The 25,976-nt window shown below is 48.5% G+C and overlaps 1 protein-coding gene across 1 annotated transcript; it reads left to right on the top strand.

Moving 5' to 3' along the window:
* Positions 1-391: 391 nt before the first annotated feature.
* Positions 392-25,342, top strand: ALOX5AP (arachidonate 5-lipoxygenase activating protein). The gene is made up of 5 exons (XM_054506291.2): positions 392-660; positions 7,290-7,389; positions 13,930-14,000; positions 18,457-18,538; positions 24,877-25,342. Exons 1-5 carry the CDS (start codon positions 591-593, stop codon positions 25,037-25,039), a joined length of 486 nt encoding a protein of 161 aa, XP_054362266.1. The 5' UTR covers positions 392-590; the 3' UTR covers positions 25,040-25,342.
* Positions 25,343-25,976: the final 634 nt, after the last annotated feature.

Genomic DNA, 25,976 nt, shown 5'->3' with positions numbered 1-25,976 from the left:
CTGCCCGTTTGGAAGTTTTCCTTATGGGTCACCCGTATCCTCATTTCTGCTCCTTATCTAAATTCTTTGGTTTAGTTTTACTTCTCTTGTTGCCCTTTTTCTCCCCTGTAGAAATGGAGATGTCAGCTTGTCCCGCCTCCTCATTCATTCATTCATTCATTCATTCATTCATTCATTCATTCCCTCATCCAGCCCTCATTATGTGGCTACCACTCAGGACCCTGCCGTGTGTGAAGTATTCCATTTTTTTCCCCCCTGGGAATTCAAGAAAAGAAAGGCAGCACTCAAAACCCAGATCTTTTGGGTGCTCTATAAATAAAACCCAAGTTTCCTTTTTTTCTTCCCTTCCTGCTCCTCTCCCCAGCTCTGCTTCTCTTGGCAGGTCACACGAGCCAGGGTGCTTTGGTGGCTAGTGAAAAAAAAAAAAGAGAGAGAGAAAGAAGAAGTAAGTGTGTAACTGTGCTGGGACCTTCGGAAATTCTAATGATGAAAGACGGAGTGCGGGCTCTCACTTCCGCTTTCTGCACGGTCCAGGCCTGGGCGCCTGCCACCAGACTAGAACAGTCCTCCCCAGGGAGCCGGAAGCAAACATGGATCAAGAAGCCGTGGGCAACATTGTCCTGCTGGCCATTGTCACCCTCATCAGTGTGGTCCAGAACGGTAAGGGAAGGTCCTCACTCGGAGGGGGGGCCAAGGGTGGATTTTGTTTGCCAGGTGTTGGCAAGTCAGGCTTACACCGGTCTCTGCGTCTGTGTGCACTTTGGCTCACTTTTGCCTTATTTTGTTATTTGTTTCTTTTCCTTGAATGTATGGGTGTGTGCATTTGTGCCTACAGTCGGGGTTTTCCTTCTCCTGGGATTCCTTTCACTTTGATGGGGGTGACTAACCATGTTTTCAGAGCCAGGGCAGCAACCTAGAGGCTTGATCCAAACCCTGACTGAAGTGTCTGCAGTCAGCATTTTAACTATTAATTACTGTGGCCTGAGACCGGGTGGGACGCAAGAAGCCTAGAAAGGGAAAGTGAAGTACATGTTTACTCAGGCACTAGGCTTTAGTAAGTGCGGCTGGGCTGACTTCAGTGCAATTGAGATTATCTGTCACCTGTCGGCTAAAAAACACGTCAATTTGGGAGGTGGGAGGGAGAAATCCCCTTATCATTATTTGATCTCTGTGTTGCTCTTTTTTTTTTTTTTCCCCTTGTGGAGAAACAGGTTCTTTGTAATACTTTCATTTTCCCCCTAGCAATGTATAAATTTGAAGCATTTTTCCTATGCATTATATATTTACATAAAGAGAGAGAGGAAGCATTTTTCTTGTGTGGGGTTTGCATTTCCATTAACCTTGCTAGCACTTAAAAAAACCAAGTAAGGAACCCAGACCTGAAAAAGGTAAGACCGTGTAGAATTTTCTCTTTAGAGTTCTGAGTCAGGACTGCCACCGACTCTTTTTACACATATTTCCAGTGGCTTTGTGTTTTGTAGTTTATTAAGATAGAGGAAAAAGGAGAGTAATTACTAAGGGCAGCTGCTGTAACCTAATGGTCATTACTGCATGTCCCCACACTGTCATACTTGGGAAGTTTGAGTATTTAACCAGTTTGGGATATCCTGTTATTTCCCCCCAGCTTGAATGTGGACAGAAGCTGAGGCTTCACCTGAGCCCAGAGTGGGGCTTCCGGGAGACCTTCCCACCCAAGAGGGTCCCGACTTTGCATCCTCCGAGTATGTTTCCTATATGGAACAGCAGTTGATCGCTTTTTGACCCAAACATTTTCATACTAAATCCACACCATCAAGTTGCGGCTCAGAGAGGGAACAAAGGGATTGTTTAGGCTGCCATTCCTCAAGCCATTGCTATTTCGTGCAGGGACCATGGCTCCCTTGATCTTGCACATCAGCCAGGGATTCATTTATTCAACCTGCTTACATCTGCCGGGACCTGCTGTGCTGGCTTTATGGGGATATCGCTATGGCGTGGGCACCGAGGAAAGGAAAAGATGGTGAGAAAAATGGCCAGGCATGGTCAACAGGAAGCCTTCAAAGACCCTTCTGGTGTCTTTGGGGCCAGTTTTCCACGGGTGGGTGGGTGGACAGTGCTCTTTCAGCTCGGTGTAGAGTCTCCCCTCCGGCCCTTCCTCTTACGAGCATCAATGTAGCTGATGATCTCAGTGGACTGGGGAGCCAGCTCCCCGTCACCCACCTGTGGGGAAGGGGCTAAACTAGCTGGAAGGTTGTCGCTCACCCTGAGCTGCTCCCTCTCAGTTCAAAGCTGACTTGGGGGAGGCTGCTGGGTCTCCTGTTGTGAGTACAGAGTCTCTTCATCTCTCCCGAGATGCGGAACCCGCCCTTGGTCTGTTGAGTGGGTCCTGGGCTTTTTCTCTAGTGGCAGAACAAACCCTGATCAGACTTGAGGAGGGACCAGGAGGTTCCTAATTGTTTTTGGCAGTGAGAGTAAGTCTTCTTCCTTGGTACAGTATGGAAGGAGAGATTATAGCTAGCCAAATGTCTGAGTCTTAATAACCACAGTCTAAGGGCCTTGACTTTGGACAGGCCATTTCAGATAGATAGGGACAGAATGCAGTGGCCTCACTAATAGAGGTCCACCAACTGATGAGTAGGATGGAGGTTTCCTGGTGGGGAGATATGAGTAGGGACCTGAGTGGAGCTCCCGTTTTGGGAGACTGGAGGCTTTTTCAGGCTGGGCAGATCCTCCATGGTGGCCACATCCTGTCCTCTGCCCTCCCCTCCCCGCTGTGAGCTGCAAGGGCAACGTGGGGGGAAGAGTGACTTTGTACAGCTCTGGTGCCCCTTTGCTTGGGGAAGGGACAACCGGCTGCTCTTTCGAAGCCACAGAAGCAGCCCAGCCACATTCCTCTCTGAGGCAGAGACCTCGGACTGCCATGTGATTGTGATGCTGAGACCACTGTGTGAGGCCTTTTACTTGTAACTGTGAACGGTGCCCATGTCTGGGAACAAGAAAAATTCCAATAACTTGGCAGAGAACATCTGTACTTGCTTGCACCATGAGTTTCCAGGTAAACACAAAGGTTCAAGTGCATGTCCAGAGCCTCTCTTTGCAATTCTAATTAACTGCAACATTGCAACCATAGATCTTCCTTACAAAGTTCAGAAAATATGCAAAAACTGTGCCTCTCTCCTCCTGCCCCGCAAAATGCCATTTCGAGCCCTTCCTGTTAGTGTTAAGGAGTATTTACATGTTGTTGCCAGGCACCGCACACTTTGTCTTTGTCCCAAGACAAAGAGGTCTGGCCCACCTGTGTCCATGATGGTATCTGGGGTCCGTGCTTTCTGTACACTGTGTGGACCTCATTTCTTGGAAGAGGCCAGAGCCCAGTCCGCCTGGGGGAACTTCCTCCTCTGACTCTTACACATTTTTAGTCATCAAGATCTTTGAACCTGTGGCCCTCTTCCAGCTTGATCCAGCAAAACACAGATTTGGAAGCACAGAACGAGTTTAAAATACATCATTCCAAGAAAGCTGGGCCAGAACCACCAAAGCCTGGTTTCCCAGGGAGTATAGATAGATGCATTTCCTATGAATAGCATCCAGAGAGCCTCCAGCTTCTTCTGCCAAGGTGCCGGCAGCGTTGACATGCAGCAAACCTGAAAAAACATAGATTTGGGGAAAGTGATTTCCATAGGAAGCCAAACTAATGAGATTGAGAGGAGAGGGTGAGCCGAGGGGTAGGGCACTGAGCCTCATGCATGGAAGCCTGAATGGCAACAGCAGAGAAAAGATGTCCTCCAGCAGGAGTGCTGTTCCCACAGCCCTCTGGTAGTAGGGAAGGGTTGTGGGAATTGGCATCATCCTCTCTCCTCCACTCTCTTCTTACCGTGAAGCCAAGAAGGGGGAGACATGATGACCCTGCGGACACAAGAGGTTGTGAGAACAGCGATGAGGAGGGATGTAGAGCTGGTAGTGAGCCCTTATCTTGCCGTGTCATCCCTGGTACTCCCACCGCAACACACGCACACTCCTAATCAATCTCATGGGCACCGTATTGGAAGACCTAACAACCCAACCTAGGGTTAGACGGGCTTTAGAAACAGGACTCATGAAGTGCCCCATAGCAGAAATCTTATTTACACCATTCTCAGCAGCTCCTACCTGAACCCTCCTGTGCTAAAGAGCTCACGACCTACCAAGCTTGCCCTTCCCATCATTAGGTGTCTTGAGAGTTGGCTTTGTGTCAAGCACAGTGCTTTGTGTTGGGAATAATACCTCACTGGATCCTTGCAGCCTGTGGAATATACACTAGTATTATTCCCATTTTACAGAGAAGCCATGTGGGGTTTGGAGAGGCTAGACCATTGGTTGAAAGTCCTAGAGCCAGTTGTGGTGACCCTGGGATCCAAACCCATTCCAAAGAGTAGACGCTTATGCTATGTATGTTGCCTCAGATACATTTATTCAAACGCACACTCCTCAAGAAGTTCTACTGCCCTATAACCTCCATCCACTGGTCCTGTTTCTATTCTCTGGAAAAGCCTGGACTATGCTTGCTGCTTCTAGGTTTACAGAGTCAGCTGTACCATCCTGCCTTCAATGTATCGCTTCTCAGGTGGTTGGTTTCCAGGGTCCCTTGTCGTTGGGTCACCCCCTCCCACCCATCTTGCCCTGTGCTGTCTAAGATGCAGATGATAGATGCATCTGGGATCCAGACATCAATTCTATGAAGATAATCATGGGCGTGTGATTCTTTGAACACTTGTATCTTGCTGCTGGAGCCTCTTAACTTTGTGCTTAACTAAAATCTCCAGATCTTTTCACGTGATCCTGAGGAAGTTAGTTGGCTTCTCTGACTCTGTTCCCTTAACTGAGAAACGGAGCTATGGTAGCTTCCATATGTACTTGTTGGAGGCACTGCGTAGCATACCGGGGGGCAAGTAGCCATCAGGGCCCAGCGTGTGGTAGGTGCTCAGGTCAGGGATGGCCTGCAGCCTTTTCTCTTCGTGTCTCTGGCTCTGGCTCTCGCTCTCTCTCTGGTTTGGCCTACCGTCAGCAGTTGGCCAAGATAAGTGTGTTCATGGTCTCTGCACGAGAAGTTTCTGTGACGCCGTGGAGGATAACGTGGGGGCAGGGTGTGAGTGGGTGGTGAGGAGTGGACAAAGGAAGCCAAATTCTTTCAAGCTTAGGTAAGCAGTAGGGAGAGGTAGAGCCTAGTGGATTGAGGCAGGCTTGCTTTTGTTTTGTTTGATGGGTGGGAAAGATCCGGATCTGTTTCTAGGGTCAAGAGACGGAGGAAGAAAGAGAGGGAAGGTTCAGGAAATGGGGAGAACACGGATGAAACAAAGGGCTGAAGGGGTAGCAGGAATGGACTTAAGGTCACAGGTAGAGGGCAGTCCTTGGAAAAGAGGAAGGGGTTGGTTTCTCTGAGCAAGGAGAGGAAGAAGAAAGGCAGATGCAGAGAAGTACAGCCAAGTGGTGCGGCTGGTTGCAGAAATAACCTCTGACTTTCTTAATACCGTCTCTGTGACATGTTCAGAGGCAAGGGCCGTCCCGGTGGGTTCCGGAAAGGCAATGGTCAGAATTTTCTACTGTATTTTGTGGTAAGAAGAGACATTCAGAACAGACCGATGTGTACTTACATCCCCTGTGGCTGATGGAATCCCTGCGGTGAGCTTCGATGTGACAGTAATGAGAAAAAAACCGTCCTCATCTGCCCCCCTGGATTTGAATCCCCAGCTGCACTGCTCCCCAGTGGAGTGAGCTATCCGACCTCCCCGAGGCACTGCATCCTTGTCTACAAAGTGGGAACAGCACTGCCCACTTCGCAGCGTCAGCGCAAGACCCAGTAAGGGACTAGATGTCAGGTGTCTGCTGGAGCGCCTGGAGCTGGCCGATGCCCCCTTCAGACCAGTGGCCCTTAGCTATGCTCCAGACAGGCACGTTGCTAGGGTAGGGCTATACTTTTGCCCAAAAGAAAACCAGGGCAGGGTTTTCTTCATATACATGGTTGATAAGGCATCCATTTGACATTTTTTTGAGGAAGTTAATATGAAGCTGATGAAAAGGAATCCCATAAGACCCCTGATATAATGGGGGGAGGGGAGAGAGACCTTCATTCCTACCCCTTCCTGCCCCAATCTATAAACAAACCCTCGGGATTCTGGCTCCTCAGCACCCCTCACACCCCACAGCCAACCCCCTAGTTGGCTCCCTCCTATCTTCCCCCTGTCGTGGGCCTGACCCCTCTAGACACTCACCATGCAGAAGACAGAATGGCTCTCTGCTTAACACCATTCCTCAGCTTACACCTGTCAGGAACTCCTTGTTGCTCGTGAGATGGGAATAAGTTCTGATTTTCTTAACATGGCTCTCATCAAGGTCATAGTCACACGCTAAATCCAGTAGGCACCTCTCAACTATCCTCTTCTTCAGGTCTGGGCTCACTTACTGCTTTCTCACTCCGTCCACCCTATGAGCATGTCACATGGCTCCTCACCCTGCTCTGCCTTCTCTTCTGTCCATGGCTCGGCACACAGTATAATTTTAATTTAAGTGTTTTGTTCACTGTGAAACACTGTGTATGATCTATCTCCTCTTCCACCCTTACTGGAACATAAGCTCCTCAAGCCAAGGTTCTCTGTGTGTTTTGCTCTCAGATGCAAGCTAAGTGTCTGGCATATGGCAAGTTACAAAGAAAAATGTCTGAAAGAACAATTCACCATCTACCTCTTTGGCCTCATTCGTAATTCTGCCAGTTTCCACTCCCTGCTCCCGATTTCCCCCATCATAAGCTGGACATAGCAAACCAAAGACAGTTCTCGCCTCTGCACCTTTGTGTATTCCATTCCACTCAAGTGGGGTGATCTCCTCTGTTGCCTCCTCCATCTCTTTGGCTAATTCCCACTTGTTTGGCAAATCTTATCCTAGATGTCGCTTCCTTTAAGGATCACTCCGTGATCCCAACACTGAATTAAGTTGCCTCTTGGATCCTCAATGTTCTCAGTCAGTTTCATCTTAGCATGAATCACCAGAGTGCAATTTCTGCCCTAATTGTGTGTTTATTTCCTTCGACTGTAAGAACCTCGAAAGTGGGGGCTGTGTCTTGCTCACCGTAAAGATCTTGCTTCACTATCACCAAATGCAGTGATTTGTAGAGATAGCTGCTGAATGAGTTTTTGGTAAATGACATTTGATGGAAGACGTTTAGGGCTGTTTGGAGGGCACATAGAGGGAACATTGAACATTCTAGTAAAATAATGAGAAACCAGGCTCAAGAACGTGCCCGTTATAAACCAGATCCAAACCTTTCTCTCTGCCAGGTTTCTTTGCCCACAAGGTGGAGCATGAAAGCAAGACACAGAATGGGCGGAGCTTCCAGAGGATGGGAACACTTGCCTTTGAGCGGGTCTACACTGCCAAGTGAGTCCAAACCCTGATACTGCAAACTAACAGAGTGCGGCCTCGGGCACAGGGGCCTCCCTATCAGAGTGAAGACCACTCTCAAGGCTACATGTCTGTCTGGGCCAACCTTCAGAGTGCAGGGGGAGGCAGAGCTCCCAGGGAAGGTTGAACCTCTCCTGGGGGGTGGGAGTGGGGGTGGCTTTGTGGACACCCCTCATCATCGTAATAAGTGCTAGTGTTTCCAGAAAGGAATTGGGGATATTGGGGGCTGGGGTGAGGGGAGATGTGCGATCACCACACTCCCCCTTGCTCCAGAAACTCTGAGCCAGTCCTGTGGTCACAGTGTTACCAGTTTCCTGGGGAATTAGTCCAGAGGTACTACCATGAAAACCAGCCACGATTCATTGGCTGGCTTTGGAAACAACAGGTGGGCCGTGATGGCGGCAGCCTTCAGCTCACTGCCCCTCGTGTCCCGCTCCGTGGACATCTGGAGGTGTGGCAGGACCTTTCAGAATGCCCGGTCTCCTTGAGCAACCAGAACAAGAACAGTAAGAATGGGGGAACTGTGCAATTGCTCCCCCCCCCATTCTTTACTTTTGAATAAAAAGGCTGCTTGAAAACACCTGAACGGTTCAGTGAAAGAAATGGGAGCTATTTAGGATGCAAATCTGAATCGATGTTATTCAAACACCCATTTTTTCCTTTATGCAGAACGTATTTGAACAGCAGTTTCAGGCAGTGGCCTGTTTCTCTGTGCCTGTGACGAGGGGCCTGTCAGAAGGAAAGGCTTCAGCTATGAGCTGGCTCAGGAGCTGGCCTTGAGTCTTAACTCAGAGGTGACTCTGATCCGCCCCCACAGATCTTTCCAAAGGGGCAGTCATGGACACGCAAGGAAATCATTGCAGGCTGATGTTCTGGTCCCTTCACCCCGTCTGGGCCCTTTGCCTTTTGGGCTTGGGGCTTCAGGCTGCTCCTGAGCGCTCACAGTCCCTCCAAGACCTCCCCCTCTCCCGGGCCCTCACCACCTGCTCTCACCCCGCTTCCTCAGACTAAGCAGTCCTGGGCAGGGTCATTCCCGCAGTCGGATCTCAAGGAAATTCTTTGCTGAGCTACCTACAGGGAGATTTCTTTTTTAACATTTGGGCCTTCAGTGTATGAAGTTAAGTTTCCATCTTGCCAGCAATGAAGACAAAATGGAGCAGGCTAGGCCATTCAGTTTCTGCCGTTTTCCCCAAAGGTGGGCTGGCTCTGTGCTCACACCTGGCCCTTGGCACCAGCCCCCAGATTGCAGAAATGCCCTTCGGTGCTGGCTGCGCTGTGTCATTTGGAAGGGCGGTTTGGAAGTTCTGCAATTGTGTGGGGTTCCTGACGGAAGAAGGGGCCAGGGGAGACGGGTGGGGCATTCTTGCTGCCCAGAGGGGCCCCATGGTGTGGATGGTGCAACCCAGCTCCCCATGCCCCTGCGTCTTTACCACTTCACCTCCATGAAAGGAGAGTGAGAAGAATGAAGAGGGGAGGGAGCTGTGGAGAGGTAGGAGCTCAGGGGGAGGAGAGGAGAATTTTCTGTAAGATGAAGGTTGCCCAGACACTGTTGTGGTTCTGTTACAGAGACCACTTCCTCCCTGACCCAGCTAACAGCAAGCACTTGGCGTGCCTAGGGTGGTTTATAGATGGGTGGCTTATAGAAGTGCTGGCAAAAGCCAGAGGCGCCCAGTCTGCTTGCGTCTGCCAGGAAGCTATAGGCAAGGGGTTGTGTGTTGGTCCAGCGAAATTTCTTCTCCAGCGGTGGCTTGTTGAGGGGCCTCCAAAAGCACCAAAGAAGGTACAGGTTGGGCCATGGATTTGCAAAAAGAAAAGAACATATATTTAATCTTGTTGTCTAAAAACGAAGAAATCAAGCTGTACTCATGTTTAATACTCAGGTGGAAAGCCGAGTGTGTATTATACCTGTCACAGGGTTGCGTGATCAAATCTTCTGGTTGATGGAGTGTGAGATCATAAATGTTTCCAGACCACAGCTATCAAGAAAAACTAGCATAACAGGATAAATGATGCTGGTGGATTGAAAAGCCTGATGCATATTTTTCAGCATAAAATATGACTGCTGACAGATACAGATGGTTCCAGATTTGGGGGGCAGTTAATAAACAGATATTGCAGCGAGGTGTGGCCCATCAGCTCCAGCTTGGCCTCGGTTAATGGTCTGTCCCATCACCCATCACCCACCAGGGCAGAACTGAGTCAGGGTTTGAGAGACAAAAAGAATCTTGACCTTGACTCTCTGTTCATGTATATAAAACATAATTCAAACTCTGTTCCCCGATGAGGAGCACAGGTAGAACAAAGTTTGATTTCTGGAGGAAAAGCTCAATTAACTGACCTAAGATTCTTCCCCAGGAGTGCAGGTAAGCACAGGTTGCCGAGAAGAGAGGGGTCCCTGGACAAGTCTAAATTTCTGACATGTGTTCCATAGATTACAAGTTCATGGGCTGGTAAGACGTGTTACAGAGAAGAAGTTCTGGACAGCAAGACTTTTTGAGAACTTTTAATGAGCTGAGGAACATTGTGATTCTTGGTTCTCCAAGAAAGGGAAGTCTTTTTTTAACTACAGATACAGCCCCCATTTTTTTTTTTTTTTTTTTTTTTTTTGCAAAGCATATCAAGGGTTTAGTGTTTCACAGAATACATTTTGGGAAATGCCACCCTAAAGTCCTTTCTCTCCTGCACCTCTCAAAATCCACCTCAGACTCACTTCTGAGTGGGGTGGACTTGTAAATAATTTGAAGGTAATAGATCTGCATTGATTCTATTGATTAGTAGTGATACTATTACTATTATTAGTGATATTTACTTAAGTTAATCCAAACTCACTAATAAAGCTCTATGTAAGTACTTCTCTATCTGATTCCCAAAGGTGGAGAAAAACAGAAGGGAAAATACGAGTCCTTTTCTCCGTGAACACATTGATAGTGTAGTGCATCAATCGAATGCAGCACAATGAATTGTCGACAAATCTGGCAAGCACCTCGGAATTGGACCTCAAGAAATGAGAGCCAAGATGGGTTTGCCAGTTTTGTCTTGCAGAAAAAATGGCGCACAACTCTCCACAAAAGAAAATTTGGAAGAATGATAATTTGTCAGCAGGAAAGACATTTCCACTGGGGATTGTAAGAAGGAAGACGTTGGAACAGTAATAGTCACCATTTATTGAAAGCTTGTTATGAGTCAGACACTGCTTTATCTCATTTTATTTTCACAAGCCAGTGTGGTAATTACTAATGTCTCCACTCACCTCTTATAGATGAGGAAGACCGAGGCTCAGCGAGGCTAGGAAATGCACCCACATTTACACAGCAGCTGCCTAGACGTCGGACCGAGGCTTTGTGGCTTTATTTTGTTTATTTATTTTTAAAGATTTTATTTATTTATTTGACAGAGAAAGACAGCAAGAGAGGGAATACAAGCAGGGGGAGTGGGAGAGGGAGAAGCAGGCTTCCTGCCGAGCAGGGAGCCCGATGCGGGGCTCGATGCAGGGCTCGATGCGGGGCTCGATCCCAGGACCTGGAATCATGACCTGAGCCGAAGGCAGATGCTTAACGACTGAGCCACCCAGGCGCCCCGAGGCTTTGTGACTTTAAAGACCATGTGAGCATCCGCTAGGCTCCATCTCAAGAGATAGCCGCATCACCGACCAAAGCTACTTGAATTCAGCCCAGCAGTGGCCCTCTGTCAAGGAGGGGCATCTTGCGTGGAGCTGTGGGTCGAACGTATCAGAGATCCTGGAGCAGAGAAGGACTGGCTTGAGCCAGAGCGAGGGACGGGACTCTGGGTATATTCTGGAAATCCAGAGGAGGAGCCCATTCTCTTAAAGTTGGGAGAGTTTCATTTAACTCCAGACAGACCATTTTTATTGGGGACCAAGGTGACTTGAGACAATAGGAAGAATGATTGAATGACTAATTCAGTGTCACATTACTATACCATTCTCTCTAATGAGCAAATTCCTTAGATAATTAAGAATTTTTTAAAATTTTGCACCACCCAGATGAATCCAGTACCTAAAAACAAACAAAAACAGAAGCATGAGAATGAGGAGGAGGCAGGGGAGATCTTGGTATTAATAAATTTTCAAACTGTTGGAGCATCAGGTATTAGGTCCCATCAGATGTAGAACATTATTCAATTAAATAAGGGATGTGCTCCCACTTTTCTTGAACTGGGAAATAGATCACTTTCTGAGTCCCAAGGCTGTGGTTTTGCGCCTCTGATACGTAAGAATAGATATGATGCTTGTGCTCTGTAGCTGCACATAGGACCTGTTTATTCGCTAAGTACTTCACTGTAAATAATAAATTTGTTCTACCTCCTGCCCTTCAGAGTTCCTGCTGTGTCCACTAGACACAGTGAACCCCCTGGGCACCTGGCAAGGTGAGCAGGGCTCTGCTCTCTCCCCTGTGCCTATCGCCCGGGATAGGATACACTGCTTTCTTACCTTTAATTTCATTGACTTCTCCAGTAGAGGATCTTTTGATCATCAGAGGGATGTGACGTTTCCTGTGGCCAGGGACACAGTCCATCCTCTCTGGGTTCTCTGCAGGGGATGGACCAAGGGCTGCTCATTCCAGAGTTCTCAGTGGTACCAGTGAGCATGAGACGCTATTGGTCTGAACAAGAGTTCATAGCTGATTTAGGAGGGAAAGCATGAGAACCAGATCAAGAAGTATCCCGAGGAAGGACTCCAAGGAAGGAATTTGGATAAAAGGCTGAATACATTATGCAAATTGCATCTCTGCTTTTACCCGTGCAGTTTGAATTACATTAGACCAGTGGTCTTTTAACTTGAGCATGCTTCAGAGTCACCTGGCGGGGCTTGTTAAAACACAGATTGCTGTTTCCCCCACCCTGGGAGGTTTTAATTCTGTGGGTCCTAGATGGGCATTGACATTTGCAGTTCTAGCAAGTTCCCAGGTGCTTCTGATGCTGCTGATCCAGGGACCACGCCTTGAGCACCACCTCATTAGAGCATCAACTCTTAGAGTTTACATGGCTCTCAGAGTTGCTATCAGTCTCTTAGTTTTTTCAGGTAGGGAAACTAAGTCCAAAGGGATTGCTTTGCCATTGACAAACAGCTGGTGAGCGTCAGGGCAGGGACCAAATCCTAGTCACGTGCCCCTTCCACTCTATTGCTTTGCCCTCCCATCCTTTCAGGCTTCCACGTCTTGTAAGGTTGTTTTCCCGTGGACATGTATATTGGTTGTCCTGATCTAGACTCTGAACTTCTCAAGAGGACACTCGCTGTTTATTTTGCTAGTCGAAGAGGTAACAGACCTGGTTTTAGAGTTGGACTTACTGTCGCTCGGTGATGCTGAACAGGTTACTCAGCTTCTCCAAACCTCAGTTTCTCATGTGAAAATGAGAGTAGCTACAGTAGGCCGAATGAAAGGCCCCCAAACACATTCACATCCCTTCCCCAGGAGCCCATGAGTAGGTTCTGTTACATGGCAAGAAGGAATTAAGGCTGCTAACCAGCTGACCTTGAAATCAAGAGAGTATTCTGGATTATCTGGGTAGACTCCAATGTCATCACAAGGTTTCTTTAAATGTGGAAGAAGGAGGCAAAGAAGTCAGTGTCAGGAAGACTCGAATGGCCATTGCTGCCTTCGAGGTTGGCGGGGGGCCACAAACCAAGGAATGCAGGTGATCTCTAGAAGCTGAGAAAGGCGAGGAAACGGATTCTTGGCTGCAGTCTCCAGCAGGACTGCAGCGATGCCGACACACTTGACCGTAGCCCAGCGAGACCCATTTGGACTTCTGACCTCCATGTGATTTGTCTTGTTTGAGGCCACTGAGTTGGTGGCTACCCGGTCCAGCAGCCATAGAAAATGCGCGCAGCCACCCCTGTGCCCCCTCGGGACCTCGGTGAGCTTACAGGAGACGAAGGGTGTAAGACACCAGCATGGTGGCTGCAGTGAGGTGGGAGCCCCTGCACGGGAGCCCGGACTGAGCCCCGCACGCTGCAATCCCACTACCAGCAAGGGACCTTTCTGAGCACCTGCTTTTCTGAGTCGACCCTGGTTTCTCTGGTGCTGGAAGCTCACCCCTTGTTCCCCAGCCCAGCCTGTGGGGCTGAGCTGACTTGTGCGTCTGACAAAGGTTTCCTGAGTTGGGCTCCTCTCCCCTGCACCTCCCCCTAATCCTGACAGCTGCCACAGCCCTGCTGTCTGTGTTGCTCACTTTTCAATTCCAAGAAGCACTTTGGCACAGCTAGGAGCGGGAACCCTGCCAAAACGAATTCATCAAGAAACCAAGTCTCCTATTGGCTTCGCCGAGGAAGGGAGTGAACGGATCCCGAACGTGTGTTTGCTTCATACCACTGCCTATTTCTGATGGGGCACCCGTGCCTTATGGGTGGATGTAAGTGCAGTTATGAATGGGGTTTGCGCCTCACGTGTGATGGTGATTATCAATTTGGGTTTCGGGTGATTTTCAGACTACGCTGCAGTAACATGTTTTCTGATTTTTCTTCTCCTTACTGTTATTTTTTTTTTAATTCTACAGCCAAAACTGTGTAGATGCGTACCCCACTTTCCTTGTTGTGCTCTGGAGTGCGGGGCTCCTCTGTAGCCAAGGTAACTCGGGCTTCTGTGTGTGTGTTCTCTTCCTGAAACGTGCATCTTGAGGGGGTTCGAGTGCAGGCTTTTTATTGAAAAGACTTTGCTTGACCTCCAGCTCCGCTCCGCGAAGCCCCCGGAGAGGTGAGAACCGCCGGGGAGGTCGTTTTGCAGGCCTGCTCTGTGCCCGGGCGGGGCGGGTGCGGTAATGCATTGCTAATGCTTGTTCCCCGGTGGCTGGTTGAGAGCTGCTTCACCCACAAGGGTGCTTTCAGGCTAAATGTGACTCAGAATCCTTAAGCAGTCTTCGCCCTGATGCAAGGGCATTATAAATGAGAGCGCCTGAGGGATCTCTTCTGGGACCCTGTCACTCTGCGCGTCCGCTAATAAGCTTCCAGCGGGGCGGCCGTGTGTCTGCAGAGCCCTGGTCTCCAACCCTCTCCCGGGTTATCAGCAGCCCACAGCCCCGACTCCAGCAGGTTGACTCCCAGAGTTGATTTAAAATGAAATGGAAACCAGAGTCCTGTGTTTGGTCTCCTTCGGAGCTTGGCATTGCGCCTGGTGGAGGCTTGGCGTGACCTGGCCAGCTTCCACACCGTGGCCCCGCAGGGTGCATGCCTAAGGAAAGGCCACTGGTGGCCTCCGAGGGGCTAAGTAATCCTTATCATCCTCTCCCACTTTATGGAGGAGGTAGAGGGGTTATTATCTCCCTCTAGTATCTGTGAGGACACTGGTTCAGGGAGATAAGGTAACTGGTTCAAGGTCACTCAGCGGGTGGACACAGAGCCAGGATGAGAGCCCAGGTCTTTGGGGCTAAATCCTGGATTTTTCATGAGTATTTTTCTGCATTATTCATGTATCTACTGCATATACATTGAACACCTGCTTCGTGGCAAGCCCAGTGCTTGGGTACACAGTGATAAATAAAGAGATGGTGGTGGGGCACGCAGCACTTGGTGAGCTGAACCACAGGGAAGACGCGAATGGATAAATTCTTGCCGAGAGTGAGAAGTGCCAGGAAGGAAAAAGATCAGGTGCAGTGACAGGGAACAGAGGTGAGGGATGGCAGCAGAAACTCCTTCAGGAATGCCATGTGGCCTCCTTCTGTGCTCCATAAGGCTGTCATTACTCACTATTTATTTACCACTATCTATCCTGAGTGAAATAAGAAACATGTCTGGCATAACTTGAAAAATCAAGTCAAACTATGCTTATATGAGGAATTATGATTCCTTTTATGTCTTAGATGATACTTGATAGAGATGAATCTCCAGTTGTTCTAGCTAGATAAATACATAGGGAGTTGGAAGGTGTTTTGGAGTCCTGGAACCACGCATTTCAGACAAAACAAATGTTGGCACTGCTAGGGGACGAAAGTGTCAGTAAACCATCTTCGATCATCGTCATTCCTTATGACTGTAGTAAATTACTGGATTTTTTAGTCAAAAGGAACCACAGCGATCATTCTAGCCCAGATCCATCACTTTATGGGAGCAGGAGCCCAAGTCCCAGAAGGGCAAGTGGTTTGCTCAAATTTCAGAATTTTTGAGTCCAGATTTGAACCCGCTGTGCCCCTCCTACTGTTCCGAGCATCCTGGGTCCACGAGGCATGCACCGTCCTCTGCAGGAGGGCAGTGAGTACAGCCATTTTCCACCCTTGACTCCTGTCAGCTCTTGTTCAGTTTAGCCGCCCATCGAAAGAGAGACGGGCTGGTAAGTTAGAGCGGGGCCATCCAGATGAGACAGACCAAGAAAGACTTCGTCCAGGGCAGATTGTGAATTGTGACAGTTCTGTGACCTTCAGATAATAAATAGCATGAACCTCATAAGCAGTTTCTTTTGTGCTTTGGTTTTCTTTTCTTTCTTTCTTTCTTTCTTTTTTTTTTTTAAAGATTTTATTTATTTGACACAGAGAGAGAGAGAGAGGGAACACAAGCAGGGGAAGCAGGAAAGGGAGAAGCAGGCCCCCAGCTGAGCAGGGAGCCCGATGCGGGGCTCGATCCCAGGACCCTGAGATCGTGACCTGAGCTGAAGGCAGACGCTTAACCTACTGAGCCACCCAGGTGCCCCTGGTTTTCTTATCAAAGCACATGACACTAGTATTTTGGGCAAGGTGGAGTTATGGCAAGAACACGGGTCTGGGGATGGGCAGACTGGAGACCGTTCTGAGGACACTCATTGCTGATGCCAGGACCCAGGGCTGTTACTCAGCTATCCTCAACCTCAGTTTCCCCATTTGTAAAGTAGCAATAATCGAGTTCCCAGGATGATTAAGTGAGAGAGTGTGCATAAAGCCCCTGACATGCTGCATGGAATAGATAAGATCAAACCATATACACCTGCCAATGTCTGACTGTTTAAGACACACAAAAACGGCAATTTCATATAGTCCAGCCTAACAATAGATGCCCAGTAGATGTTACTCCTAGTGCTGGAGGTGGTAATACGGCTTTGAAATCATACAAACCTGGTTTCAAATTCCACCTTGTTCAAAAATAAAATTCGGGGCGCCTGGGTGGCTCAGTCGTTAAGCGTCTGCCTTTGGCTCAGGTCATGATCCCAGGGTCCTGGGATGGAGATGCCCTGCTCAGCCAGAGGCCTGCTTCTCCCTCTCCCACTCCTCCTGCTTGTGTTCCTGCTCTCACTGTGTCTCTCTCTCAGTCAAATAAATAAAATCTTAAAAAAAAAAAAAATACAATTCAACCAAGTGAATTTGAAGATTGAATTGGCTTTATCAAAGGATTTATGAATCCAGCAGCATCCCATCTAGTAAGCAGAGGGGAGCTCCCAGGGGTTGTACAAAATGGAAGGTTTTTATAGGAAGGAGGGTGGGGCAAGAAATTTGTTAGCAAAAGAAAAGGATTGTTCCAGGCAAGGTTTCTTTCCCTTGGGGGAAGGAGGAGTGGGGGTGTTATCCTGCAGATTACCTCATCTTCCTTTGAAGGAAGGAGAGGGCCCACGTGGCCGATTACTTCATTGGCTCCCATCAGAACATTCCCAACTACAGGTTAAGACCGCATTTCTGTGAAACGGCAGTTAGATTAGGGATTAAGCCCTGGTTTGGGTACTTGGCCTAAGTGATGCCATTTTGGGCCTGTGGTTTTCTTTTTAACAACCTTTTCCTTGGCTCACCTGACTTTTATGAGTTCATTTAACAAATAATTTTTGGAAGTCAGTATGTGCCAGGTACCATGCCGAGCCCAGAGATTATGTCTAGCAGAAGATGGCTGTCCTCATGGGTCTTTTGGTCTGGTAAGTGACTCTGGGCAAACTGACTTCTTTGAGCCTCAATTTCCTTATCTGCCAAATGGGGACAGTAATGCACTCTTCACCAGGTGGCGAGGGGGATTGGAGACCAAGGACCCCAAGTGGCTGGGGCAGTGCCTGACATAAAAAGTGCTCTGTCAACACAATTAGTTTGGCATTTGAACAATGCTGGAAGGTCTTCAGAGTGCTTTTATACCCAGGCGCCTATTTCACCCTCACGATCCTTCCTGATAGGTAGGAAAGCTGCAGTCAAGCCCTCTGTCCAGATGTAGGAGGAGTTAAGTATTAGCTCCTGATCATAATAGTCCTCGTGCGGTTGGGTTTTCTAACTCTCAGCTCTAAGGTTCAGGACTTGTGCTGCTCATGGTTGTTACTCACAGGGCTAGAAGGCAAAGGGAGTCTTCCTCCCTAGAGATCTTTCTTTCCTCCCCAAAGATTTATTTATTTATTTGAGAGAGAGAGAGAGCATGAGCGCACACAAGTGGGGGGAGGGGCAGAGGAAGAGAGAATCTCAAGCAAACTCCCTGCTGAACTCGGAGACCGGCACGGGGCTCGATCTCACAATCCCAAGATCACGACCTGAGCTGAAATCAGGAGTCGGATGCTCAACCGACTGCCCCCCTTCCCAGGCAGCCCCCTCCCTAGAGATCTTTCCTGAATTGGCCACAATTGTTCAGAAAAGGTTGAGCATTGCACTGCTTGGAGGCCCAGAGGGGAAGGGTATGCTTTTTTTTTTTTTTTTAAAGATTTTATTTATTTATTTGAGAGAGAGAATGAGAGACAGAGAGCATGAGAGGGAGGAGGGTCAGAGGGAGAAGCAGACACCCTGCCGAGCAGGGAGCCCGATGCGGGACTCGATCCAGGGACTCCAGGATCATGACCCGAGCCGAAGGCAGTCGCTTAACCAACTGAGCCACCCAGGCGCCCGAAGGGTATGCTTTTAAGAGAGCCAGCCTAGAGCTGGGCTTGGGGGTTTGGGGTGATGCCAATAGAAAGTAACAGTACTAGCATCAAACTTCTAGGTTTCTACCAGCCCTAGGCTTTTTGCTGAAGTTCCCATCAGCCTGAACTGCGACTGCGGGAACCTGAGGCCTCTGCTGGATTTTGCGACCAACACTAGTTGCACAATGACTGTGTCGATATTGTGTTACTTTAGCATGTTCTGGCATCTGTGAAACTCACACGGCGTCTCCCTTTCTCCCCTTAGTTCCCGCGGCCTTTGCTGGACTGATGTACCTGTTCGTGAGGCAAAAGTACTTCGTTGGCTACCTAGGGGAGAGAACTCAGAGGTAGGCCGCAGGGACTGTTTAAGAGCCAGGGTGTGAGTCATGCTTTTTGAGCAAGAAGAGCCATCACTCACAATCATATTCTGCCTAAGATTTAAGGCTCTGAGGGATCGCTTGGGGCCGGAGGGGGCAGGCTCACTCGTATCCCTCACCTTTACCCCCTGAACTTTGCGGGCTCTGCAAATGCAGCTGGGGGACTTGACTTGTGTGCCCCGTAACCAACTCCTCCACATGGCGCTGGGCTCACAAAGGATGCTTTAATGCCACGCACTACACATTCTTGCAACCCCACATCCTCTACTCCGCCCTTCAGAGTCTGGGCCTTGAATGACTTTCTGTGTCTGGCTTCCCAAGGCCTCCGGTGAGTGAAACGTTTTATTGTTGGCCTAAAGAACCGAGAGCTAAAGCTTGCACCTTGTGATAAGTTCTCTTGAGTAACAAATCTTCCAGGGACCAGCAGGAAGAACGTGGCAAAAATAGGCTGCACTCACATGCAAAGGATGGAGTCTGTGAATAGTGTCCCCATTGCATTGCTTATAAATGCTGTCAGACGGAAAGCTCCAGAGTAGCAGTTAAATACTTTGACGACACCTGGCTTGGGAAGTCGGGATTTTCATAAAATAAATGAGGATACTTACAGAAGAAATGTTCACGGTCTAGTCTGCCATCGGTTCCTTAGAATTCCTAATGTAACAGGAGGGCTCTAAGAGCCAGGCTGGTTCTCTCCAGTTCTGGGAGGCTGCCACCCCTACGCGGGTCCAGCCTTCCCCTCCGTTTCTCTCCCTTGTCTCATTTCACATCCCTCTCTGTCTCTCACAATAGCACCCTTCTCTTGTGGTTAATGGGCTCTCCGCTCAGATAGCATCCTTCCGCGGTGACAAAGGCTCTGACATCCCTCGAGGTCGGCGGGTGAAAGCACTAACATCTGGGGACCTTGGGAGCCTGTGAAGCTAAATGGCTGGGGGGCGCGGTGGGGGGGCTTGATGGTGAGCTGCAGCCTGGAGGACGACTCTCCTTCCAGCCATTCTTTTCAGTGCTCTTCTTTTCTTCAGGCCTCTCTAGTGGCATTCGTATGTATCCTCGAAAACCACAATTCCATCATGTCTCTTATCCTAAGCAACACTGTCATAAATGAGGTTCTTTTTTCTCTCCCACCCTGGAAAACCTCTGTTCTGCCTTTCCCCGGGAGATCACCTGTTGTCAGGAGGTGGATGGGAGGAGGGGTGTCTATCAGTGAAGTCGGGGAGGGGGGTGTCTGCTCTCTTAGGCTGCCTCCCTGGGCCTCCCTGTCTTCCTCACCAAAGTCTCAGGGGTTTGGCCCAGGCACTCTTCTCCTCATCTGTCACCACTTGCCTGAGATCTTAAAGTTGCTTTAATTCTAAGACAGTCCGTGGAGCATGACAAAATGTGTCATTTACCCACGGGCTCTTTTCATTTTCAAGGTAATCACTGCTAGGGAACGAACCAAGGTGGCAAAAATAATAAGATAGAGACTTAAAATCTTAAAACTATTGGATTTCCCTGGACTTCATAGACATGTAATTGGCCTAAACTCTTAAATCGTGCCCTGGTGTCCCCCAGGAGAGGCAGGTGAGATGACCCCAGCCCCGGCACCCCCATCTGTGCTGTGTTAGAGCCTCTTACCTCTCCTGCATCCACAGCCTTCATTACTAATCCATCACAGTGCTCTTTCCTGCTGAGACCAAACGTGGCCTCATAGGACTTCCGAATATAGGGCTCTGAGCCATTGTCATCAACAGACATGATGGGTACTAGATGAAATGTCTAATCCTAATCTAGACCAAAATATAGCTTGAGGAGGATATAAGTCTGAGGGCCTCTGTGGCTAGGTCCAAGAGGATTTTCAATTCTGCCTTCTGGAAGCTATGTGCTAATACCCTTCCACTGTGGATTCCACTGTGGATGCCCACCTCCGTCCCTGGGCTGTGCCACACTTGGACTCTGCAAATGATTTCATGGCTTAATGTCTTCGGGATCTGCTTATTTCTTGGGCTCACCAACAGAGGAAGATACTGCTCAGCGAGACCCTTCCAGGAATTTTTCCCTTGGGCTCTCAATCATCTTTTGCTCCTCGTCGGGCTTTGGCCCTAACCACATCAGAAGTTCTAGTGTCCTTTTTGGTCCAGTGGGTAGGCATGACATTCCTTGATATATCTCCCCCACCAAAACTTCTTCCTTTTGGGATTTTGTAACCCCCTCTTTTGTCCCCCTTAGAAGTTTATGGCTCTTATTCTCAGTCCTACATCTTACTCCCTGGCCCCTTTCTCCCTGTCTTGATTAGGTAATTTGTAGCATCTCTACAGGCAGTTAAGAATGAATTTTAGTTTCTTCCCCTTTCATTCTAAGCTACTATCTGGCCCAAAGCAGGGCTGTTTGGCATTATAGACTACTTGTCTTTTATTATCTACCTTTCCTGGCTGGCACTAGGCTGCCCTCTCTTCCTGTCCCTCAGAGCCCTGTTCCCTGTTGGAGCTCCTACTAAGTACCTCTCTGCAATTTAAGATCTCAACCCAATGGTGGATGGGGCAAAGACTAGCAACTCTTGAGACCAGGGAACTCAGGTTAACCAACTCCACCTTGCCTGGATTGCTCTCCTCATTCCTCGTTCACTCCCCACCCATGTAGTAAATACTGACCACCTGCCCCCAGCGAGGTACTGAGTCAGTTGTTGAGATGATAATAAACATGACAGAGCCCTCGCCCTCAAGGAAGCCCGGGGGGCTGTGGAAGGCAGGGGCAGTACCCAAAACACTAAACCTATAGAAATAATTATGGGCACAGTTTTCAGAAGTCCTGGTCCCTCGTAGTCATTTTCCCCTTTAGGGTCAATATTTTAGAATCTCTGCCCCCCACCCCCAATGTGGACCATGGGGATACGTCACCAGAGTTAGACTCTAGGGGTGAGTCTAGGGGTATCAAGGCTGGTGTTTCTAAAGTGAAACCCCCCAACCAACGACACCAGAATTGCCCGGGGTGCTTGTTAAAAATATAGATTCCTGGGCCCCACCCTGAACTTTATGGACTCCGAATCTCTGGGGTGGGAGCCAGGAGAATACGCATTTTAACAACTTCTACACACAGTTTGGGAATCACTGAAGGCTGTTCATGCCTCTTTTCCAAGATGATTCATTTGACAAAAATGTATGGAGGACCTGATTTATTGGAGATACGTGGGTGAACAAAGGAGCAGTATCTTGCTCTCATGGGCCTTACAGTTTTTATTCCCTTTAGAAGTTACCAGGTTTAAAGTGGTATTTCTTTATTGAAAAGAACAGAATTATAAAGCCAGAAGGGACCATAAAGTTTTCTTCTCCTACCCACATTTTGTATATATTTTCTGTGTGAAGCAGGGAGGGTCCGCAACTTGCCCAAGGCCACACGGCAGAGAGCTGGGCCTGGGGCTCAGGGGCCTCGATGCCGGGGCTCGCCTGTCTCACACCACAGCTCCTCCTCCCCGAAGTTTTAGGCACATTTGAAAGGGAATTGTTTGTCATAAGGCCTCTTGTATGTTTTCATGTAGGTTTCATGTTGTGTGCGGTGTGCGTGTGTGTGCGTGTGTGTGTGTTGGAAGGGGGGATACATTTGTTTCAAAACTAACCACAAAATCCTAGTCTCCAAAACCCAGGAGCCCTCAGGAAGGCAGAAGGAGCAGGACTGTGGCCTCACACAGACAGGTTCGAATTCCCACTCTGCCTCTTCTTGCCTGTGTGACCTTAGGCACATCGTTCAACCTGTCTATTCTCAGTTTTCCCACCTGGAAAATAGGTTAACAATATTGCACAGAGTAGGTCTGAGGATTCAGTGACGTTGCATATATAAAACGCCAGGTCCCTCAGATGCTTAATTTAATTCTGACTTTCCCCACCCCATTTAGAGAGAACTATGTATCGCTTTTAGAAACAATAAAAGACACGCCTTGAGTTTCAGAGTCTAATTATGTAGCTTGTGGCCGGCTTTTCCTTCTACACTCTCCGTGGCCTCCCCAGAGCCTGGGGCAGGTCCTTCCTCTGGGCGCACCATGCCCACCTCCCAGGGCCATAGCCCATCTCCAAGCCTGACAGACTGAAAGAGGAAGCTAATGAAGTGCCCGAGCTGCGGACCTGCATTCACCCTTAGCCCTGCAGGTGATGGGCATGCGCTGAGCTCCTGCCCCCCCTGCACCCTTCACATGGTCTGGGAGGAGTTAAGGCACCACACAGCCCTCTCCTGGGGGGCGATCTACCTCGAGGCCTTTGAAAAATGCTGCCCAAAGTCAAGAACACCACAATTTCAGCAGCAGGCACTGCCATTTCATCCTTCACCACAGATTTATCTCGAGCACGTTCTGAAACAGCTTTGCAAATCACTTTTTCTTGTTTCTGTAATGAGCATATGGTGGCCTCATTCATGTGATAAATCTGAGCCACCACAATATTTGACTTTTCACAATTTAATTTCTCTGAACCCTCTGTTCTCTGGCTAAAAAATATCCCTTTACTTAGACTCTGTGACTTCCTTATCGGCATTAGCAGGTAACTGTCTGTATTTGTCTGCCAGGGACACAATAATCGAGTACCAGCTCAGACAACAGAAATTGATTGTCTCATTGTTCTGGAGGTGAGAAATCTGAGATCAGGATGTTGGCTGCCTTGTTTTCTCCTGAGGCCTCTCTTCTCGGCTCACAGATGGCTGTCTTTGCCCTGTGTCCCCACCTGGTCTTCTGTCTGTGTGTGTCTGTGTCCACCTTCTCTTCTTGTAAGGACACCAGTCATATTGAGTCAGGGTCCCCCTTGGTGATCACAGTTTACCTCAATTACCTCTTTAAAGACTCTATCTCTAAATACAGTCATGTCCTGAGGTGTTGAGGTTAGGACTTCAACATATGAATGGGGAGGGGGGGACACAATTCAGCCCATAAGGCTCCCTTGAGGAGCCAAATATTTTTCCCCAATAAAGTGATAGAACGTCTCCCTTCATGAGCATGACTGTAAATAGGAAACCCAGGAGAGACCACAGCTGGTCAAGGAGCGGGGTGGGGGCAGCTAGCTAGCAGGGCTGCTCAAGCTTTAATGGCCTGTGAGTCATGGAGGGACTTGTCAAAATGCAGATTCTGATCCAGTAAATCCAGGGAGGGACCTGAGATTCTGCATGTCTAACAAGCTCCCAGTGGATGCTGCTGTGATAAAAAGGCTAAAAAATATCCCTTACTTAGACTCTGTGACTGTGGACCACACTTTGAGGAGCGAGGAAATAGACAGTCAACTGCAGAATGGTTTTCAGACTCTTGGCTAGGAAAGTTACGAGTTACAGTATAAACCTTTGGGCTCCACTTCCGAAAGATACAATTTCTCATGTCGAACCCGTGTCTGCCAAATTCTGCTCTCTCTTGATTATGTCAAAACCCGGGCTCAGCAGCACTGACTCACCTGTTCAGCTGAGCCGGCTGTTCTTGTTGAGCAGTCTTGCTGCCGAAGGGTCCCCTCGCCGGGGTTGTTACTAACAGCCTTAACGAGCCATTTGGCTGGACTTTCTGAACATGCTAGTGCTTGTGCAGATGGATCCAGCCCCAGCGGTCACAGAGGATGGTGGGGAGGGAAGCCAGGGCAGCCGCTGTGAACAATTAGGCGGTCACATATCCCTGGGGAAATGCCTCCTGACCCCAGCTGCTGATTTGCCTAAGCAGCTTAGGATTTAGAGCCTTCGAGAGAAGAAGATGAACGCACTAAAACATCTCTTCCCGCTCCATTCACTTACAGTGTAAGAGCCTGTCTTCCATTGGGAGGGGCCCAGCTCTCGTTAGCGGGAACAGGAGGTATTCCCCAGCAGCCTCAGGAGCGAGACTGAACTCTCAGATACTGAAGCACCTTTTAGATTCCACCAGCCTTATTGGCTCATTGAAACCAGCACCCCTCTCATAGAGTACTGAGGTCCTGCGTTAGACCCAACGGCTAGCACGGCTTTCTAGGCACTCCTGGAGCAGAACGGCCTCAGGAGGGGGTCTGACAAGTCAATGGGGTCCCAAATCCCTGGTCAGAATGCCTGATGACCGACTGACAGAACCCACTGCCTTCAAGCCGTTGGGGAAATCAGGAGAGCACCGAGAAGCTGCCCAGCAGAGCCCTAACGACGATGAGGTTGGGGGTCTAGGCTCTTTTAGCTTGGTTTTGAAATATATTCAGTGACCAATAATAGCGGAGACGCTCCCATTCTTCACATGAAGTATATAGAGCGTTCCGGAGTAAAAGGAACTCTAATTTAAACCCCATGTATCTCAAAGTTGATACCATTTCTCGTTAAGTTCGTATCATTTTGCTGCTTCTACAGTTTTCTTTCTCTTCCAGCACGCCAGGCTACATATTTGGGAAACGAATCATACTGTTCCTGTTCCTCATGTCCCTTGCTGGTATATTCAACTATTACCTCATCTTCTTTTTCGGAAGTGACTTCGAAAACTACATAAAGGCAGTAACCACCACCATCTCCCCTCTGCTTCTCATCCCCTGACTCTCCGCTGAATGCAGGGTCGGCACTCTCTGATCAATACTGAAAGTCGTCATAACTCAACCCTTGCAAAGATGTAGCTCCTCTTCAGACAGCTGTAAATCTAATGACCATCTGGGCTTCGCAGCTTGAGTTAACCATGCTTTCCCTGGAAGAAAATAACTTTGTGTCTGCCCCACTCCTTGAGATTGGGGGTGGCCCCGGATCTCTTTTCAGACCCATTCTGTATGTTTCTTGACTTATCCTTCTTTCTAAGATGTTTTGTGACCACATTGATGTGTTCCTAAAATAAAATGCAGAGACATGTTTTAGGCTGCTGGGTGAGTCTTTTGTGGGTTTATTGCTACATTTGAACAACTAATCTGTTTTCCTCGACCTTCATATAATGATAATAGGAAAGACACTGTCCCTATACACACATGTGCCTGGAAAGACATTCACCAAAACGTCCACTCTGATTATCTCGAGATGAAGAGATTTGGGGTAAGTTTTACTCTGCGGTTTATATTTTCATGTATTATTTGAAGTTTCTTAATGAGCAACTAAGCATCACTCAAGAGGGAACCAGAAGAAACACAACTGAAGCCTGGCCTTTTCCGGGAAGCCTTTCCTACCTCCAGGTTGGCCTGGGGCTGCCTCTTGACCTTCCACAGCGCTCTCTGAACATCTCAACTGCAGCAAACCCATATTATAATGTAAAGATGTTTATTAGCGTGTGTCACCCTTCCGCACTAAATCATTAGCTCAAATTAGATTCAAATCATTGAATATCCCTGATCTCTTATTTCTTTTGCTTTTCCTGTGCCAAGCTCGGAGACTGTCACATAGCAGGCATCCTGCCTCAAGCTATTTTAGAACTCAAACAGACATCCTGTAAAAGGACTGTATTGTAGAGGACAGTGGGGATGAGTTTTATGAGATTAAGATGTGTTTTCTTTCA

This window comes from Mirounga angustirostris, unplaced genomic scaffold (assembly GCF_029215605.1).
Source record: "Mirounga angustirostris isolate CCGP_5_RB_7025 unplaced genomic scaffold, mMirAng1.0.hap1 SCAF_3, whole genome shotgun sequence".
In the NCBI taxonomy this organism is placed as follows: Eukaryota; Metazoa; Chordata; class Mammalia; order Carnivora; family Phocidae; genus Mirounga; species Mirounga angustirostris.
The sequence above is the reverse complement of the archived record's forward strand: the minus strand, read 5'-3'. Positions and strand labels throughout refer to the sequence as shown.

Coding starts and splice junctions, on each gene's coding strand:
- ALOX5AP (XM_054506291.2), top strand. CDS start 591: ATGGATCAAGAAGCCGTGGGCAACATTGTCCTGCTGGCCATTGTCACC. Junction 7,390..13,929: donor GAGCGGGTCTACACTGCCAA/GTGAGTCCAAAC, acceptor TTAATTCTACAG/CCAAAACTGTGTAGATGCGT. Junction 18,539..24,876: donor CTAGGGGAGAGAACTCAGAG/GTAGGCCGCAGG, acceptor TTTCTCTTCCAG/CACGCCAGGCTACATATTTG.